Genomic DNA, 21,557 nt, shown 5'->3' with positions numbered 1-21,557 from the left:
TAAGAATTACTTCTAACCAAGTGGTGAGGAGGCAGTACAGTGTAGTGATGAAGAGCCTGGTCATTGGGATCAGACAGACCTGGGTCTGAAATTTGACCCAGCTGTTAACTAGCTGTATGCCATTGGACAGCTTACTAAATCCCACTGAATCTCTGTCCTCTCACAGATAAAATAAAACTACCATACTGGTTGTTCTGAGGATTAAAAACAGAATGCTTATAAAGCTTTTAGCCCAGTGCCTGGCATGTAGTTGATGCTCAGTGAATGAAAGGGTAGCTCTTCCGGGAGCTATGCATATATTTTCTCTTTTAGCCTATTAGACTATTTTAGAATTTTTTTCGGTCATAACAATGAAAAGCAAATGGTTGGAAATGGCTGGAAGTAAAAGCTCTTCCTTTTGTCCCTTGTGGAGGCAATTTCCCTACCTGTTCTGTTCCATGGGACATTTGGAGTCCTCTGGAAGCCAGCAATGGGATCAGGCATTATCTCTGTAGAATGTGGTCTGGTCTTTTCTACACTAGACATCGATTTTGTCACTGGCTCTAATTAGGCTAATGCTACAGTGACCTTGAGGATAGTAATTTGGATGAGTCAGAGGGGGGAGAACAAACAAATTAGTATCAGTCATGACTTCATCAAGCTTTTTGCAAACATATCATTTTATTCATGTACTATAAAAACAGCTTCTGCTTAATTCCTATCTCTTTGTTCCTTCATCATGCATTTTTCCTTAGCGTTTAAATCTTTCATCCTGGCCTCCCTCTCCATTTGGTCCAAACATCCTCTTCGGTTATTTCTGGTTCAGCTGTTTAGAACATGCTGATTTATGGTGCCTTGCTAAAGATATGTGGTAGGGGAGGAAGCTGCCAAATGCAATGGAAGACATTTGCAATTCAGCAGAATGGTCTTAACTACGGTGCCATCTTTCTGCTGCAGGAATTTTAGACAGTGTAATTAAATGAACAGACAAAAATCCAGACAGGCAGGATGGTTGTTTTGAAGACCCTATATTTGTTATATGAAAATCAAATACATTCTTGAATTGATTGTACTTAGCTGGGGAAAAGCTGGATGAACTCTGATGATTTGAGGGAACTCTGTGACAGGCTTTGACGGCGCAAATGGCCCTCATTCAAGAATGAAATCTGTGTGTGGGACCATGGGACTTGCTTGCCTGTATGTTCCAGACGCCTCATCCTCATTGCTTCATTTGTTCTGATGACCTCTGGGCTCAACTACATCCTCTCAGGCCTCTCTACTCCACTCCTAATTCCAGAGGTAACATTACAACTTCCCAAATAGAGCAAATTAATATGAATTTTGTTTTGAAAATTTTGTGACCTCTGTTGATCTAATTGAAAATGTCACAGATTTGACTTTTACGTGACCTTGCATACATTATTATGCTTTTCTGTGCCCGATTGTCCTTATTTGTGATGAGTTTTAATAAGGACAATTATGAAATTGTCCTCCCATGGCCACCACAGGCACTGTAGTGGTGCAAATTCTCCCTCCTCCCCTTTGAAGGGAAGAGGGTGCAGAGCGCTTTAATGGTGCTGACGTACAGGGTGGAGTCAGGGCCTCCTAGGAACACACAGGTACCCTGTGAGGCCTCCCCACCTCCCTTGACCCCCAAGACCGCAGCAGTGAGGAGCTCTGTGGGAGCTTGCATTTCTTCCATCCTTCTTGCTCTTCTTATCCTCTAGTTACTTCCCTTCTTCTCTTCTACTCCAAGAATCAAAGTGGTGGGAAGAATTTGGCTTTGCTCGGGGGGGGGGGGGGGCGGGTGGAGGGAAGGCAGAGACTCATCCCTCTTCCCAGGCCCCGCCCTGGTTATAGAGGGAAAAGCTGGTCTTCCTGTCAAATCACAAATGTGGCAGACAGCTCAAAAGTGACTATGTGGTCCTCAGTGCACTGACTGACTATGGATGGGCCTGAAATTTTATATATTTGACTTTCATTGAACCAGACCTTTCATGTGTTCTACCTGGATATTCCTGAGGACCTTCCAAAGGCAGGGTCAGACTCTAAACCAGGCACACTCTACTTCTACCCGATACAAGCAGGGCCTTCCCATTTAAAAGGAGATGGTTTTCTCTATAGTTAGTCTGTTAATGATCATAATTAAGTCCTAGGGTTAGAATTTTAATAGAATCTGCTTAGAACTTTTGAAACCTGAATTTAGCCTGGACAACCACGTGCTCCTCCTACCAGGTTTTCACCATCAGGTGTCATGTCTGAGAAGAACCATACTGTGAATTCTGCTTACAATTAAATACGCGAATAAGCAAATGAAATGCATTGATAGTTTGTTAACAAAATAATGATAACATATGCTATACTGGATAATGCTGGTTTAATTATTCCTGTTTTGGGGAATCTCCACTTAAACGTTTCTGCTTCGAAGGACTTTCTCACATTTTATTCTTAAAATTTTACCCTCCTTCAAAACCCAGCAGAGTTGTTACTTGCTTTCACAGGAGGGATTCGTCACTTCTTTATGAGAATAGAACGCTCCTGTCTCTTGCCAGGCACCTCACTCTTCCTTCTAGGTTGTCTGCGTTGTCTTCCTTTACCTGCTATATGGTAAACTTCCCAGGGGAGAGATCATGTTACAGACAGCTTTACATGTGGTGATGCAACTTAACAACACTCAGGATATCTATTTAACCGAATGAATGAATGAGGGAATGATGAAAATGTATTATTTGCTAGTTGTGTGATCAAGGGCAATTTCCTGTCATCTCTGCGCTTGTTTCCTCATGAGTAAAATGGTGAAAACTGCGACCTCATCCATCTCAGAGTAAATGAGATCATGCGTATAAAATCCTTAGCACAAGGCGTGGCACATTGAATTCTCAATAAATGCCAGCTGCTTGTTTTATCATTATTAACAGGGAATGTACTTTTCAGTGGGTACCTTGAGATGAGGTGGTTTCTTTGCTGACCAGGGGCATAGTGGTAAATGAAGGATAGATAGGATCAACAGTGTCTCATAAAAGTAAAGTAACAGTAAAAAAGCTAGAGTAATTTCATCCGGTAAGATGATGCTCTAAGTTCCCTATACAATAATGGGCAGGTTTCCAGAAGGGCCCAATGTACTGCTCTCAGGCATACATTCAGCACATAAAAATACAACTCACCCTCACCATAAATTTGACCTACAGCCAAGATAATCATGTCCATGATCAAGGGAGCGCATATTATGCTGGTCTCCCTGTGATACAGTGTGCCTTTGGTGGTATTTTGAGTAGCCTGCTCTTTTAACAGGACTCTCCAAGGAAGGCTAAATTAACATCTTATTTCTCTCTGCATTCATTTTCCCGGAGCAAGCAGAGACCTTTGCAGTCTATGACCATCAGATCAACAGCCAAGGTAGGTTTGGCCAGTATCCCTGGACAATGAGGTTGAGGCAGTTCCTTTCACAAGATTGTTTTTTTCAAGGAGCTAGATCCAGCATTTCTTTCCTTCATGTTCTCCAACTTCCCCAGTTATATCAAAGCTACTCTGCACCCCTTTATCTGGCAACATGGGCTTTCACTCATTCTCCCAGACCAAACACAAACATTCACCTCCTCCAGGAAGCTTTCCTTGTTCCCCGGGAAGGGTTATTTGTCCTCCTTCTGGGAAACACAATGGTTCTTACTTGTGTCATTGCCATTATCTTATTGTAGGGCAAGTGTATGTTTAAAGGCTTGTTTCTACTGGTAGACTATGAACCCCTAAAAAGTACGGATTTGTTTCTGTCTCTACGTTGTAACAGGAGGATTTAGGGACAGTGAGATGGACAGTTATGAGGTCTTCTTTGAGCCTGCCTGGGGCAAAGTGCCTGTCATACTCCAGTGGTCATGATGGCCACTGCCATGGACCAGCCCTAGCCCCTCTCCTGATTTCCCAGCACCAGATAAGCCCACATCATTATGTCATTCCTGGACAGGGGGTGGGAGCCCCACTGAAGGCAAGGATCAAATTTCCTATGGTGACATGGGGACAGCAGATCAGTGCTTCAGGAGATAACATTTGATCTATAGAAACAGAGGGATCTGATAGATCATGTACTCTAGGCTTATGGACTAAAATCATGCAAATACCTGGCAAGTGCCCATCATTCATGCAGGCATTCATTCATTTATCCTTTCAACAAATATTTATTGAGCACCTGCCAAATGTGAGTCCTCAAAGAATAATGGTATGTAAGTTGAGGTGGCCTTTGCCATCACAGAGGGTATTCTGGTCAGGGTACCAAATGAAAAATAATGCAGTATACAGAAAAAGACACTTAAACACCATGATTCCTAACAGAAAAAAAGGCCAGAGGCTGATTGGAGAATAAAAGGAATGGAGGGAAGGGAATGCATGTGTGTGTAGATAATGAGGTGACAGGTAGAGACAAATGGTCAAGGAAGGCCTTTTAGAAGAGATGGCATTTAAACTGAGCTCAAAAGAATAAGGCAATCTAGGAGCAACGTGGAGGGAAAAGAGCATCCCGGGCAGAGGAGACTGCATGTGCAGATTGTTTGGAGTGCTGGGTGAACCGCAAGAAGTGTGTCGGGTCGGCAGAGAGTAAGCCAGGCAGGGAGGGGGATGGGAGGGAAGGTTGAGAGAGATGAGGGGCCAGATCATGTAGGCCTTTGTGGCCCGGGGACAGACATGTGGATTTTTAGTCCAAAGGCAATGAGAAGCCACTGAAGGACTTGAAATAGGACAGTGTTGTGGTCCAGCACACAGATTCCATCACTTTCTCCTCTCTCTTGTTCTCCGGGGCTGCAAATACAGCACCAGCTCCTGCCGTGTCTTATGCAGGGAGGTTCTTGACTGCAGGCTCGCAGGCAGTCTTCTGCCTCTTCTCCCAGGATCGACTGGGACATGTCAGCCCTTCTGAGGTCTGACCCATCTCTGAGGAAGGTGGCCTTGAAGCTGCTCGTGCACTCTGTGGAAGACCAGAATTCTGAGCAACATCCCTTGAAAGAGATTGGGGGCTCCCTTCTTCATGATCATTGTTTGCCTCCCCCTGCTGGGTTATTGCACTACGTTTCCCAGTAACCTCATGTTGGAGAGTCTGCTAGTTGTCCGCTGGAGTTTAGAAATAAGTGAATAATTGCACAGTAAGTATATGGCATGGTGACAACGCAGAGCAAATGGGACCCGCAGCTCCAGGGAGCAGCAGTGGTGCTGAATGAGATTCTCAATGCACAGCTCCATCCAGCGGCACCCCATGGGCTGTTTTATGTTATACATGTGGCTTTGAAGGTACAAAGCCTCCAAGGGCCTGGTCTACCCTGAGGGAAATCTTGGAAGGTGACGATGGAAATGATTTTCAGTCCCAGGCAAAGAAACAGGTCAAATACCTAAACCCCCGACCTTCCCCTGAAAGGCTCTAATTCTAACCTGACAAACATTAAAGAGAGCAAGTAAGTGCATTCATGCCATTTCAGTGTTCTTCTTCAAACATGTGGGCTTAAGCCAGTTGGGTTTGAAATCCATTCAGTTTGTGTTTTTGCCAAGAGTTTTGTGGGTGTAAAGTTTAAAAATAACTGTGTACACACAGGATGTCTGTAGGGAAACGTGGGTAAATTCTAGGTTGGAAAAAGGTTCTCTGAGCAAGTGCCCTCAGTGTTTAGCCCTCAATGTTTGTAAAGACAAGAAACATTTTAGAGGTCAGATAACAGCTCTTACTCTTGGTCCAAACCAGGGTGTGTCTGGATCCGAATGTGGGTGTGGATAGAGTGACTCAGAAATACGTAATGGGGAGAATGAAGGGCCCAGAAAAAAATAATTAAAATTGAAAATGAGGTGAGGGGGGAAACAGAGAATTCCATACAACAAACAGAAAAGTCAGGAGTTTTTAGTCTGGAGGCATAAAGGCAGATGGGATTGAAAACAAAAACCAAAGTAAATGGCTGAGGTTCAGGTAGATCTGGATTTGTTCAGCATGGCCTCTTGAGTTTTCCTCGCTGCATACAATTTCTCCTTCTCGACCCTCCAGGACATTAGGGTTGAATAGTCATGATCAGGGTCAGGGGCCTTGACTTGGGAATGCGAGCATGGGTATTTGTCATGAAAGGAGCACCAGCTGGGCCTGCTGCAGAACTGTGCCAAACGTGAATATGTCACTCACGTGCTCACTGATTTGAATCTTATTTACTGAGGTACTGCTTTGAACCAAAGACTAGTAAATAATTTGCCTGGGTAATCAGCTTTCTGCCTAAACAACCGCAAGACTGAGGACCCTGTGATTTGTCCAGAGTTAGGGACAAGTGAGTACTTGTACAACATGGCACCAGGCATTGTGCTCTGACAGTGAGATCCAGACAGGCTTCCTGAAGGAGGCACCGTTTGCGCTGGGCTTTGGTGGATGGTAGGGTTTGGATGGGCGGAGTTGGAGGAATAACCTGTTTTGGCATGTGGGTGGGAAAGCACAGGATTTATTTAGTGGAGAGTTAAGAGCCTGTTTCGTTGGAGCATAGAATAGTAAGCACTAGTATGGAAAAGGTGATGGGAGCTGAGTGGTGAAAGTTTGAGGGTGTATCTGGGGAGAGGGTACTTTTGCTTGGTTGGCAAGAGGGTGCCATGGCAGGGTTTTGAGCAGAGGAGAATGTGCAAAGCACTTTAAAAAAAAATTGGCAGGAGTGGGCAGATGTTGGAACCACAGAAACCAGTTGGGAGGCTATGGCCATAGCCTAGGATGGTGATAACACAGTTTATAAAGACACTGGATAGTGGGCATGGCTCTCAGGCAACGAAATCGGGGATGCAGAAATATTACTTCTTTTTCTTTAAATCAAACTAATTCAGACTTAAAGCCATCATCCTGTATGTGCTAGGGAAATTCCATTATAGTTATAATTGAGGGCTGCCCTCCCCTGAATGGGGACCTATCAGAGTCCAGGAGGATTATATGGTAGGTGAAATGGGAAAGGGCCTCTGGTCTCTTGTGCTCCTCATGCCAACCTTGCCACCGTTGTTGACCCCCCGGGTGTGTGGGGGGTCCATGAAGCTGATTTCTGTATTATACAGACAAATTTCCTGAGAGGTGAAGTATTTGAATGCCCTCACTTTACAGATGAGGCAACGGAGTCACAGAAGATCACAGAACTTGTCCAAGGTTTCACAGCTAGTAAGGAAGGAGCCAAGATTAGAAGACCCTTGCTCTATTCATGAGTCCGCCACCACCTGTGTAGCTGGGGCTGGAGGGAAAGGAACAGAAGTCCATCAAACCTGGAGAGGATGAAGAAGCAGGAATGGGGACAGATTTGATGTGAACATTGAGAACATTCAAAGGTGGCTGGGTTCTTCTGGTTTTATTACCCTTATTTTTAAATTATATAATTAATAAATGCTTATTATAGGAAATATATCAAGTGCAAAAAGGAAAATGAAACAGAAAAAAATACCACCCATGATTATACTACCTGGAAGCAAAAGCTGTTATATTTTGACCAACTCCCTTGTAGTCTGTTTTTCTCTGCACTGTTTTATGTGGTCAAGGGCAATATATACATGTATTCAGGTTGTTTCCTAGTGGTTTACTATTCTAAATTGTACTGCGACAAACAGACACATAAGGCTTTACCTCTGTTTTGGATAATTTTCTCATCTATCCAGGGATAGAGTCCTGGAAGTTGAATTACAAGGTGTATTTGATCTATCGTCACACTTCTCTCTAAAAAGGTGGTGCCAGTGACTGCTAAGAGCCATGTATGACTTAAACTGAGTATTATTTTAAGGACCTTTGCTAGCTTAAAAGGTGGAAATGATCTCTCGCTGTGCCAGACTTTGCCACTTGATGTCATTTGTTCCTTAGAATGGCCCTATGAAGGAGGCCCCCTTTCTTAAAATATTATTAACCTTGCTGACTGTTTCTGTATCCTCTTCAATTTTGCCCCTGAGGCCATCGCCCTGCACCCAGCTCTGATTTACTCCACTTTGCCAATGAAGAAACCAAGGGTGGGAAATGAAGTATTTTGATGAGGGTCACACAGCCAGGAAGTCTCAGGGATGACATTCAGATCTGGGTTTTTGAGGGTGAGTGATGAGGAGAGAGAAGAAGCCATTAACAGAACTGAAGAACCCCAGGGAGGAAGGAACTGGTCTTGCCTGGTGTGTCAGTGTGGTGCTTGTTTGGTGCAGGTCACACTGATTTGGGAACCGGCCCCGTGCATGTGGGATATGCAGCAGGCAGCTGAAGGTTCAGGAAAGCTGGTGACGGAATGAGTGAGAGAGTCAGTTTTGGCAGAGGAGGATTGTAGCCAGGCAGGGATCCTGGGGCTGATCACATGTGGTTGGGTCATACTGCCAGGTGCCCCGGGTGCCCGCCTCCGTAGCCGTGGCCAGTTCGCTGCATCCAGCAAAGGCACAAACGCACAGCTGGACAGGGAATCCCTCCTGGGCCATCCAGGGCAGGGCTGTGCGCTCGGACACTGACCAGAGGAGCAAAGGGGTCCCTGCATGGCCAGCTCAGGTGATAACCCTAGGGCCCAGACTGCCGCTGAGCTTTATGGCCAAGGAGAATTCCAGAGCCACCGGTCTGGGGTGATTTACTTGTATTGGGCACAGGAGGCTCATTTTGCAGGCAGTGGAACATAACTCTTGGAGTGGAAATAGGATGAGGACCCTCCCTGCTGTACAGATCAACTTCCTCTGTCATTCCGGGTTATGTTTCCAGTCCGCAGACAACGTCCAAGGGCAGAGGACCTGGCAGTCGATCTATTCTACCTGTTAGTGTCGTCTTGTGTCTTCCCTCCTTGGAGTTGGACACATCTTATAGGGAGGGAGGCTGAGAGGGTGGCGGGCAGTTCTGGTCCTGGCTGGAAGGCGGGGGGCAGACCCAGGCAAGGGAGGGGCATTTGGACAGTCAGAGCAGGTGTGGACCGTTGGGGCCTGTAAGTTGCATGGAGGTTGTCCAAGCAGCGAGGAAGGTGGAGTGGACAGGGTGAGCCACCACAGAGTGGTCCGGCAGCAAGGGGCTGGGAGGCAGCAACTGCCGGGTGGCTGGGACTGCGGTGAGGGGCGGGGAGCATGTAGATGCCACACAGTGGTCCGCTGTGGGCCAGCCAGTCTGGAACCCCAAGGAGAGAGGAGGTGGGAAGGCAGAACAGGTTTCACAGGCTTGGGTGGGGGTTAGGGAAGGGAGTTGGGTGGTAAGGGCACAGGGTCTGGCTTTGCGGCAGTGGCTTGAAATGGAGGAAAGAGAAGAGCCAGGAGGCTGAGCATGGGATGATGGAAAGACACCTTCCTGTCGGGTGGAATTGTGTCCAGAGAGACAAGTAGTGTCCAGAGAGACAAGTAGTGTCTAGAGACACAAGTAGAACCTGTGTTGTAAGAAGCACTTGGAAGCCAGCCCTTCTCTGTACTCCCTGCACCAAGGAGTGTGGGGAGCCTGGAGCCTGGCAGGCAGAGCAGGTGCCGCTCTGCAGCCCGAGGGAAGGAAGAGAACCTCAGCCTTCGTTCCATACCAGCTGTGTGGTAGGCAGCACAGGGGCTTTCATGCAAAGGATGCAATTTATGTCTCCTCATGATTCTCCAAGGTAGGTATTCTTGTCCATCTCTTATAGATGATCAAATGGGGGCTCAGGAAAGTGAAACAACTTGCCGTCAGCTCAGAACCCGTTCAGTCCTAGGTACCCAGCACGAGCCTGACACACAGTGGGACTCAGGAGATTCTTGCTGAATGATAAGCAACTCCACCCAGAGCAATGAAGAAGGAGGTGTGGGGAACCTGAATCCCTGTGGATTCTCAGGAAGCTCAGGGAGGGGTGCTAAGGGGATTTATAACTCATCTGGAAGGGCCTCTCAGTGTCAGAATTCTCTCTTAACGGGGAGAGGTTAGAGAATGGGGTTGACTTTGGAACCACAGGGCGAGGGTGAGGTTGCAGAGGGGCTCAGTAGATGGGGAGACTCTATGCATGCAGGCTGAAACTGTGAGTAGGAGCCTCTGGTTTCTCAGGAGGATGTCGGCCTCACCCCCTGCCCTCCACTTGCCAAACTACAGATTGGGTCTCAAGAGCCTGGAGGAAGCCAGCCTTTAGACTTTCTGCTGAGGGCCAAGTTTCCCTCTCCCCACGGTGTGGCCGGAGAGGTCTAGGGAGGCTCAGCTAAAGCCTGTGGCCATGTCTGCTCCTCTAGGTCTTGTAACTTCCATCCCTCAATCAAGAAAGCTACCAACTTGGACCAAACCTAGTAACTTTTGAGACAAAATCCTTCATGGAAATCCCCTTCTGAGAAAGTGATTTTAGAAATCTGTGCTAAGAAAAACTTGTTTTTCATTGAGGAATAACCTTGAGACAACAAGTTAAAATGAGGATAAGACAATGTCACTAGATTTTCAAATCCCACATGAGAACTAAGCTATTCATGTTTCCCTTTTTGCTTTGGCTCCTGGGTAAGTCATCCACAGCAGTTACGTTTTTCTTTATGGTTGGCACATTTATGGACTCTTTTTTTCCTTAGCCCTGATTTTCTACTTCTATCTGCATTGTCTTGTCTTTGTGACTTCAGTTGTCCCAATACCTCGTAGAAATAAAATAATGAAATGCAGAGTAATAAATGGAAGAGAAATGCTTTCCTTCTTGTTCATCTGGGTGGAGCAAGGGTGGCTGCTTGACCCTCCTGGATATGGCGGCCACCAGGTGGCACCAAAGCTTTCCCATAGCCAGCTTGTGAGGTGACTTGGCCTGAAAGCATTGCTGTTCATTAGGCCCTTTTTTGGACTGTGCCACAAACATGTGGAGTTGCTCCTGTCCAAAAGGCTCTGGGTTTTGTTCTAGAGATTAGGCAGGGCTGACCCAAGGGAGCTTGGTTGGCTTCTTTCAGACGTGCACTTACAAGACAAATGTGTCAGATGGGGTGGTTGCAACGATTCTCAACTGGACCAGGCTGGTGGGGGACTATGCCCCATCCGTGGAAACATTTTTTCTATACTATCGTAGGCAACTGGAGGTGGGACCCTCATGAGAAATGAAGAGTTTAGGGAGCATGTCATAGGGGCACAGAGAAGGAGCCTTTTCAGCTTCACCAAATACTCTGGTGACTTTTGTCTTAAATGGATATATTGATCCTAATTTTGGGCACATAATTGGATAATAGTTATCACATCTCTAAAATAGAAGTTGTTAAAAAGACCCAAGTGTGCTGACATTACCATTAACGTTTGCTTCCGTTATTCAAATTATGGGATTTAAAGACATTTTGTGTTTAGACTTCTGTTCCCAAAGATTAGAGAAAAGCCTTCAGGAAAAGTTGGAAGAGCGTGATTATATAAAAAATCTTTAAATTCAGGTTCTTTACCCCTCACGAATCCATTTTTATAATGTAATGTCAATTTCTCATGTTATTTTCTCAAACCTCTGCTGTATCTGATCAAGTGTATTTCCAGAGAATTAAAGAGCCACAGAATTCTATAAATCCTAAGAGACATTTATTTCAGACCAGGAACATGGAGCAATGTGGTGGTGGGTGGGGGGTGGGGGGAGAAGGGGACTATTCAGCTATTCCCACTGTTCTCCTGAAATGCAGACATGAGATCATTGACCATAACTGCTCACTGATACCATTCTGAGGGTTTGGGAGGGAGAAGCTCTCCACAGTTTTATCTGCCCTTAAAAATCTCTTCCAGGAAATTGAGTCTACTTAGGTGTTTCTTACCTGATGAATAGGAGAATTCATTCATCTTCAGAAAGCCCAGGAGGATAGATTTCTCCTGATTTACATGGGGCTGAAGAGATCAGCTATGGATTCAGAGATCTTCCCAGTGAAAGTAAACGTTTGGTCTCACCTGGAACAACGAGACAGTGCAGTCCAACTGACTTCCATGTGATTATTCCCTTGTCCTTGGGTCACAGGGCTCAAGGAACACCCAGTACTATAACCCATTTTGTACAACATGTCAGCTCTCCCATCACAAAAGTATCTTTGGTAGCTCACCACTCCAGCCCCATGGGTGACCCAAGATGATTTCTGTAGGGCTTGGCAGTTCAGTTAGGAACTAATTTGGTCTTTATAGTGAATCCTAGGTGGTGTTTAGGTGCCATGGTGGGACCGTGAGCAGTAATTTGGGGAGTCTTTTTAGAAAAGAGACAAGTGAGGGATGGGTTGTGAAATAGACCAGGACACTTAGTAGCACCCCCACCCCCATCCTGGGCAATGCTGGGGGGAGATATAAGGTCAAGAAAACAAGAGACTGGGTTCCATTAAATGACAAAAAAAAAAAAAAGGGCTAAAAATCTAGATTTCCTATACCTCAGAGCCTAATCCAGGAGAGAAATAATTCGAGACAGCCTCATGTTTTTTTAATTGAACAAATTTATTGAGCATTTACAGTATGCCAGCCTCTATTATAACAGCAGTAATCCAAGAGTCAGGCTCCCCCCAGGGGGTGTCAGGAGCCTTCCTGGATGAGGAAAATGCTAGCGCGTGGCCAGAAGTGGGAGCTAGGCTTTTGTCAGTATGTGTCTGTGGCATTCTTCTGCACAGAGGGCACGGCCACGGCCAACCACAGCCTGGGAGGGAAGTGGCGGGAGGGGGGTGCCTGAATGTGGTCTGTGGTGGGTTTCCCTCCATTCTCCCCTCGTGTTATGGGGGCATCTTGCATTTCCTGCTTTTGAATGGTGTCACTGACATCCTATGGGGTCCCTTAGTTTGGTAGACTGGACTGTGCTGGGGGGGATTACTAAGAAGGGGTGGGACCGGAGAGCATCAGGGTTGGGCTCCAAAGCAATCCTAGGGGTGCATGCAAGTATATTAAACTAAACTAAGGGCATGGATGGGGTGAAGCCAGGAGGAGCCATCACCTGACAGGTGGTCCACTTGTTTATGCCTCCCTGACCTTTGCTACTCACAAGCTTGCGTCAACACCTCTGAGTTATTTTTCTCCTTCCTAACATTGACCTGTTGTTTTTCATCCTCCGCAGCCATGAGTCACGTTTCTGGACAGGAGGTGGATGGCTAGTGGCTTTCTAGGAACTATCTCTGCAGAAAGAGGTCCCTCAGAGGGCTGCAGACTTTGATTCTTTATTGCTGACTGTGCCCGAGGGTTTAAATCCATCTCCGTCTAGCACAAGGGTTAGGCCTATTCTTGTAAATAAAGTTTTATTGGAACTCGGCCACTCCCGTTCACGTACACATCTTCCTTGGCTGTTTCCACGCTCTGATGAGAGTGGAGTAGCCCCAGTGGAAACCAGATGGCTGGCAAAACCTACTGTATTTATTATCTAGGCTTTTCTAGAAAACGTTTTCTCCCTTCTGGCCTAGAACTATAAGAGACCATGTCTTTATCAACACGGAGAATATTATCATTTGGCTGTTTGGGACAGGATCTGAGGTTCTCATTACAGGGACGGCAAGTGCTCCATGGCTGCTTGGGGAAGGACCCTGAGGCTGTGTCCAGACTGGTGTGGGCGCTTTCAGAGACGGGAAAGCTGGCCCGGAGTCCTGGAGGCAAGGAGCACCAGACCAGGAAGGCGAGGCCAGTAAGTCCATGCTCCTCTTTCCCAAAGGTAGGTGGGTAGCCAGGCACGGCTCTGCATTGCCCCCCGAGCCGGCGCTTGGCACTGCTGAGGTTGGAATTGTAAACATACCCCTACTGAGTGGGAGAGAGGTGCTATTTAAATCTCATTCATGCTTCCGAAGAAGCAGACACCAGGCAGAAAAGGTTAAGTTTGGGCTAGAGCTCCAGCTTTAATTAAGGCTTCTAGGCACTCGTGGAAGCCTGGCAATGAAACAGTGTTTGTTCAGGACAACATTTCATATAAAGCTTCCCATTTGGAGAAGATGGGGGCATTTATTACTCTGTGCCATCGAAGTGCCACTTACAAAGCTTACAAATTATTTAAAAACGGGAATATCAGGTTGTGTGACAATGCATGTTTACTGGAGAAAGTAGTATAAAGTGTGGCTCTTGTCATTTATATCGATACATATATACATAGCCCTTAAGACGGTGGTTTTTATAAAATGGAAGAATCTTAAGACTAGCTACCCCTATGACCAATATCCTATTATTCTGTAACTCCAATGAGCGGTTCTTCAGTGATCCAAATAAATCCCGGGAGTGGAGTGGTCTTCTGTAGACTCCACTTGTTACAGTGAGGTGTTGTTGAAAAGTGGATGCAAATCTGGTTTTTGGAACTCAAATCATATTTTGATTCCACCCAAGAGTCTGTTACTCAGGATAAATCCTTATAAAGTATATTAGCTACCTTTGCATAAATCCAGATTTTCAGATGTGCACGGCATCACAGAGAGGCATTACTATAGTCTGATACATGTTTACTGTTTTATCAAGTGGACTTTTTTCATTATAAGCACTACCTGGAAATTCTTAGGGCCACTGTTGCCTGGTAATGCAAATATGTATGCAGAATCCAGTAAGCTGTGTACATCACGTTATTGTGCACTAATCTCTCATACAGGTCACTTAGTATCTTTCCCACATTCAACATTTTGGCTTTGTTTTTCCTTCACAGCATGAAAAATTGCCAAATCAGCTCCGGCTGACTAGGTTTTCTTTTCATTTCAAATAATTATATGAGGCATTTAAATCGTATTAAGTGCACTAAACCATATCTCAAAAGGAATTGGGTATTCAAAAAAAATTTTACAATTTAAGCTCAAGAATTTATTTGCATAAAAATGCGAGTATTTTTCCAGCAAGTCTCTAAAATATGCCACCTCTCAGGTAAGAATGGGTGGTGTGGCAAATGTGCTAACGAACCCATGAGACAGATTCTCGACAGACCTGGGGGAGCGGGCTGAGAGCACGCACAGGTGGTGTTCAGACCCCAGAGGGGCAGTAGGACCTGAGCCTATGTATCTGGAATGCCAGAGTAGAGGGTATTCAGATGTAGAATTCCTCTGTGTCATTGTCCACAGGTCTGGCCAGCACTGGGGGTGGCGGGGCGTCTCTCCCCGCGGTCTGCTTAGCGCTGGGAGCATCCCAGGGAGGCTCTGGGGAAGACTCTGTGAGTGAGGAGGTGCCAGGAGTGGGGGGAGCAGCAGCAGCTGTGGCTGAGGAGCTGGAAGGCCCTTTGGTGAAGAAAGGGAGGGAAGCCCAGGCGGTCTCTGTGGTCACCCCACTCCCAGTGGGCAGCAGTCCTTCTCTGAAACCCTTGGGCTTTGACCAGTGGCTGCTACATCTTTCAGGGGGGAGGGTTGTCTCCACAGTGCTGCAGAACCTGCTGGGTGCCGAATAGGCAGAGACCACAGAGAGGTCCGAGGAGGAGAGCCGGAGGCCCGTGTCCACGTCGGTCTCCTGGGCCCCCTCCAAGTCATCGATGGAGAGGAGGTGGCTGTGCCTCCCCTCCGATGCCCTGTGCCCTGGGGCATCTGTGCTTGAAAACCACTGTGGTAGAGCTGAGGATCCCGGGGAGGGGTCTCCTGTGGGCAAACAAAACAAGGACTTGCTTCTCTGGAAGGACCAGGGGAAGCTGGGAGGGCTGCTGGCTCGTCTGGCAGATTCCTGCTGGTGCCCAGTTGGCCGGCCTGTCTGGCCGGGCCCCAGATGTGAGCTGTCCAGTAGGGGCTGCTGGCTGCTGCCAAGCATCCAGCTTGGTGCGGTGGTGCTCGGGGAAGGCATGGGAGGAGGTTTCTGCTCTGACGAGTGGTGGCTTCTGCCGGCCTTCGGGAACCTCTTGTGCACTCTTTGCGCCTGTAGGGAGGAGGGCACATCACGTTAGTGTAGGCCTGGGGTCATCTGGGGAGGAGGATGTTAAGTACATCCAGAAACACATTGACCAATAACTCGAAACTTCCAGCAGGGTTGTGGCCATAAAACATTACCAGACATCTCATTCTCCAAACTCGAAAGCAAAGACAGAGGTAGCAGAGCTTGGGGGGAGTGTAGATCAAACTTCTCAGCCTGAAGAGACCTCTCTGAACCTAGAAGGAGATGCAGCCCCTGGTTGCCATAGGGACTACTACTATTTCAAGGACACAGGGAGGGGTGCTTGCTCCATGGATTCGCCACAAGATTGAGGGCCTGGCTGAGCATGACAAGGGAGATAAAGATTACCAGTAAACACACAAAGAACACTTGAAGGGTGTGTTTCTCTCCAACCAAAGCACCACTGTTTGAATGTAACTGATGGGAAGATGGCGGTGATCAGGGTGGGGTATCACAGCCTCAGATCAGGTCAACATGGGACTTGATTCCAGTATGTGTGTGATTGCCAGGATATATCCTAGGGGTGTGGTGGCCCATGGCTCAGGGAGGTAGTGAGTGAGGGGCTATCAGGAAATGAGCATTTACTTACTTGTTATCTGGAACCAGACTCCTCCATACACGCTGCCCTTCAGGGACTGGACAGGAAGGGGGCGCTGCTGCCTACTGCTGGACCCCACGCATGCCCCATAGGGCTCGGATAAGCAGTCTCTCCCTCTAACACCTCACCCTGTTCCGCTCTTCTCCCCCACCCCTGCAGTGTACCAGGAACCTGCTTCTGTTAAAATGGGGACCCCTATACGATGTGCAGTCCCACCTGGGGCTGCTCTGAGTCTCCCTCTGGTCTAGCTCAGTGCCCAGGCCTACAGGCCAACCTTACTATGCAAAGTTTCCATTAAATAATGGATTTGGGGACCTTGGGTCTGGCTCTATTTAGTATAAGATCATCTAATTTATGAATCCTTGAAATAAGGGTTCTGAGTGTGGTTTACTATCAGGGATCTTTCCTGGCACCCAGCAGGCCCTTCCCTACACAACAGACACTCTTGCTTCCCTATTAAATGGGAGCCCGGTTTTCCCACAGCCACTTGGGAGATCTAGATGAATGTAAGATACGTTTATTGTGTATCTATTACAGGTGAAGGAGGTGAAACTACAATGAGACTCAGTCTTTGACCACATGAAGCTTACATTTCATTGAAAGGATACGGGATAAAAAGAAATTGATCGGACAAGAGCCCGATGACAGGCACAACAACAGGGCTGTGAAGGAGAGAGCACGCATGCCTGCCCAGTGGGAGCAGAGGAGTCTCCAGTGGAGGTCACCCTACAGGCGACCTTTGAGATGGGCAACTGTCCTCCCACTGGATGACATGGGTGGAGAGGAGTCTGTGCTGGAGAGAGGCCAACCCAAACAGAGGCTGACTGTTGGCAGGTAGGCAAAGAACATGCGGGGGGTGTTGGGGGGGTAGTGAGCAGTTGACTTGATTAGAGTTGAGGTGCATGAAGAAAAGCAGTGACAAAGTTCACGTTGGGAATGGAGTCTAGTGCTGTTCTGGCCAAGGAGACCTTGACTAGGTAAGAAATCTACATGCTCACCCTTATGTTGGAGTCTTAATTCTGTTTTTTATGTATGAACATCCCTTTCATTGATTTCTAAGGTTTTTACCTAATTGCAGATCTCTCCTAATCTTATAAACAGTCTGATTGATTCATTCTTTCAACCAACACTAACTGAGGGTCTTTTTGGCAGAACTTCTCCACGGGTGTGTTTAAGTTTTGAATGGGTTATTAAAGATAGTGATCTCTTTTACCAGCAGCCTCTTGTACCACAAAAATACTCTAATCATTTTTTAAGTGCTCTTTGATGTAAGAAAGGTCTGGAGGGCCAGGCACAGATAATTTTGAATAAGACATAATCTTAGCCCCTAACAATGAACAATACAGTGTTCAAGTGTAATGAAGTGAGCTGTGATGAGAAAGTGAGTGGCAATATATGGGCCATGTTAGGGCAAAAGGAGGGAGAGGTTGATTTTGCAGAGAGGTGAGGCAGCATGGGGAGAGGGTAGAAAAAGCCTGCCTTGGGCAGTCATACTCCAAGACAAAATCTTGGAGGTGCAAGAGGTGTTTACCAACTGGAGGGCAACAGGTGTGGCATGGCAGTACACTTAGGCACAGAAGCAGCCTGATCAGAGGCTGGAGGCATGAACCAAAGCAGGAGGTGAGACCTGAGAGGTGAGAGAGTCTCGTCAGGGCAGGCCCCAAATCACGTGTCCATATAAGGCCCCTGCGCTTCAAAACCTGAAGACTTGAAAACACGACGGTGACATGGCCAAGTCTGTGGCAGCGGGGTAAAGGAGAAAGGATTGGACAGGGAGGAAGACTGGTGGTAGAAAGCATTTTAGAAGATACTGTTGTAGTGTTTCACTTTGTAAGCTTCGTGACAAGCTACATTCTCAGTTGCTTGTGTGAGTTTCTTCTCAGACATCAATTCAGATATTCAGGATTTTGTATGGATTATCTGTCCAACCTTCCTGATCCTCTCCTTAATTCTCAGTCTCTACATTCTGTGGTGTGTGTCCCCATGACCTGCTGATTCTAGTCTTGCCCTTTCAGGACTCTGTACAGCATATTGAAATTCCCAAGTTGTTCTGCCAAGGGTGGCTTAAAGGAGATAAAGGTGAAAAGCAGCAATTAAGGAGATTTCTGATGGTCCGATGCTTGAAGGACATGACGCAAAATACTTTTGGTACAGGTTGTAAGTGGATATGGTATGGTTCTCCTAAAAAGAACACCCCACAAGGCCATTCTCACCATGAGACTTCTGCTTAGAGCAGCCCCAGCTTTTATGAGGGACCTAGCTAAAGATGGCAAGGAAGACTCTGGGCCAACCTGGTTCCTGCTGGCATATGATCCACTCATCAGAGCTTGCTGCTCTGTGCTCCAGCATCCCCTAGACGCCCAGCCCAGCCCTTCTGACTCTATACTGTACTGCTCTGGTAAGGGATTTATTTTCCCTGCAAGGCTCACTGCTCCAGGAGGGAGATCCTGCTCATCACCTGCTGTGTCCAGTGCCTGACCCATAATAGGAGCATAAGCATGAAGAGTTCTACCTTTGGGGTGAGGAGCAGCCTCAGAAGGCACAGCTGTGCCCAAGAGGTGTCACAGCGAGGTGGCTGTTGGAAAGACAAGCTAATTGTCTCAATCATTTGAGTTTGGCTAATCAAGAAAAAATAAGTCATGAAGCTCTTGAGAGAAGGAAGGTATGGAGGATGCTTTGGGAGGGGAGACACAATGTTTATTAATGAAGATATCTATCTAGGATTTTCCCTAAGGGCCAATTCCCCTCGGTGCCCCAATATATTTTCTTATTTGATAAGTGCACATCAACCTATAAGTTCCATCTTTGGAGCCTTATTTGAGGAGCATGCTCTTGGTGAGCATTTTTGCATTCTGAATTTGTCTGAAAAAGGAAGCCTCTGTGAGTATTGCTTCATGAGAAGCAAAAGGCCAAGGTTGTCATGAAAGAAACCGCTAGGGGTCATCTAAAGCTTCCCACTCTCAGCAGAGTGGTGTTAAATTTGACTTAACACCAGGAATGACTGGCAGAGGATGAACACTTGGTCGTTTTGCAGAGATTTTCACCACTGTGCTTGTTTAACGGAAACCTACCTGTGCTCTCTTATTTTGACTCCATCATGAAGGCAGGAGTTCAGATAAACCCTAAACTATAATGCTTTGAAGAGAGGGGGCACCCGGGGTTGGTCACCAGAGGGGGGCCAGGTGCACCGTGGAAGTGCCAGTGGGAAGGTGGGGTTCCAGCTGGACCAGCGCTGGCTGCTGGTAATGGCAGGGTCTGGGGGCAGGGAGTTGCAGGAGGGTGGCCACAAGCCTCCACCACCACCACCACCCCCCACCAGCTCCCACGTTGAGTGCATGGGGGATGTGTTTGCAGCAGATCTGGTAGTATTCTCCAGCTCTACACAGAGAAGTCAGCTTCAACAACTCGCATAGACAATGGATGGAGCTTCTTTCTGAACCCTTCTGCTGGCGGTGGCTCTGTTTCGGGCCTCTCTTGTCTGCTTGTCTAACTTGACCAGGAACATCGCAGGCTGAGAATGAATCATTGTAGATGTTTCAGGAAACTCTTACCCAGGTGACCTTTTACCAGAGTAAAACATCACCCTGTGGGCCCTCCTTCCATGGAAGCCTTTCTCCTTCTGTGACAGCAGGCCATGTACTTTGGGGTTACTTTCCTTTCTCTTTGGAGCAGTGCAGGCTTGCTGACTCACTGGAAGCCAGTGGCTCCCCCCTTTGCTATTTATGGAACAGAACAGCATTAGATAAATGAATATGCTTAAGGCAACTAGCCAGGAAGATCTGGTTATGGCTCTGAAATCACCAAAACAGTGAAATGTGGTGATCATCCCCAGAAGCTTCTCCTGCAACTTTGAGCACAGGAAGTTTGCAGTTAGGGAAGTAAAGTCTGAGCTGGAGCATCTTGTTCAATGATCTTTGTGTCAGTAGGCTCATTTCCTGGCACATGGGTAGAATCCCCAGTGAAGGAGACTCTGCCCTGACCCAGTAAGCCTGGGCAATGTCATACTGGAATTCTCTCTCATTCTCACATCCCCTCTTTCTGAGAAGGGTCATTTCCTGTTGTGTCCTTGGCACAAACACCACCAGTGTGGCACTGTCTACTGTGTAATGAGACAGCAATAGAACTTTTAATCCAGGGACTAATAAAAAAATTAGGGGCAACTCAAGGAAATTGGGCAATGAGTTCACATGAGAAATCAGATTTTTGTTCTAAAGAAAAACACATCTTGCTTCTCCTTTCACTATACTCTGGGAAAGTTTCACATAACCTATGTTGTCTTTGAAATTATTTTTAAAATTTAAAATTGTTTAAAAACTATTCTTTAAAATTTTATTTTATGTTAGTCACCATACATCATTAGTTTTGACATAGTGATCCACGATTCATTGTTTTCATATTACACCCAGTGCTCCATGCAGTACGTGCCCTCAATACCCATCACCAGGCTAACCCATCCCCCTCTCCCCCTCCCCTCTAGAACCCTCAGTTTGTTTCTCAGAGTCCATAGTCTCTCATGGTTCATCTCTCCCTCCGATTTCCCCTCCTTTATTTTTCCCTTCCTTCTCCTAATGTCCTCCATGGTATTCCTTATGTTCCAAAAATAAGTGAAACCATATGATAATTGACTTTCTCTGCTTGACTTATTTCACTTAGCATAATCTCCTCCAGTCCCATCCATGTTGATGTAAAAGCTGGGTATTCATCCTTTCTGATGGCTGAGTATTATTCCATTGTATATATGGACCACATCTTCTTTATCCATTCATCTGTTGAAGGGCATCTTGGCTCTTTCCACAGTTTGGCTATTGTGGACATTGCTGCTATCTATGAACATTGGGGTGCATAAAGCCCTTCTTTTCACTACATCTGTGTCTTTGGGGTAAATACCCAGTAGTTCAATTGCTGGGTCATCGGGTAGCTCTATTTTTAATTTTTTGAGGTACCCCCACACTGTTTTCCAAAGTGGCTGTACCAACTTGCATTCCCACCAACAGTGTAAGAGGGTTCCCCTTTCTCTACAACCTCTCCAACATTTGTTGTTTCTTGCCTTGTCAATTTTGCCATTCTAACTGGTGTAAGGTGGTATCTCAGTGTTGTTTTGATTTGAATTTCCCTGATGGCTAATGATGATGAACATTCTTTCATGTGTCTGTTAGCCATTTGTATGTCTTCTTTGGAGAAGTGTCTGTTCATGTCTTCCCATTTTTTTTTTTTTTTAGAAATTTTTTTTAAAGATTTTATTTATTTATTTATTTGAGAGAGAGAGAATGAGACAGAGAGCACGAGAGGGAAGAGGGTCAG

The 21,557-nt window shown here is 46.5% G+C and overlaps 1 protein-coding gene across 1 annotated transcript in view; it reads right to left on the bottom strand.

Annotated features, from left to right (window-relative positions):
* Positions 1-12,303: 12,303 nt before the first annotated feature.
* The window catches only part of FAM124A (family with sequence similarity 124 member A), a 114,328-nt gene continuing 105,074 nt past the window's right edge, over positions 12,304-21,557 (bottom strand). The window contains exon 4 of the mRNA XM_027588064.1: positions 12,304-15,643. Coding sequence (XP_027443865.1) covers positions 14,834-15,643 — 810 coding nt within the window. The 3' untranslated portion in view covers positions 12,304-14,833. The remainder of the gene's footprint in view (positions 15,644-21,557) is intronic.

This window comes from Zalophus californianus, chromosome 3 (assembly GCF_009762305.2).
Source record: "Zalophus californianus isolate mZalCal1 chromosome 3, mZalCal1.pri.v2, whole genome shotgun sequence".
In the NCBI taxonomy this organism is placed as follows: Eukaryota; Metazoa; Chordata; class Mammalia; order Carnivora; family Otariidae; genus Zalophus; species Zalophus californianus.
Note: the sequence above shows the minus strand (reverse complement) of the source record. Positions and strands in the feature narration are given on the sequence as shown.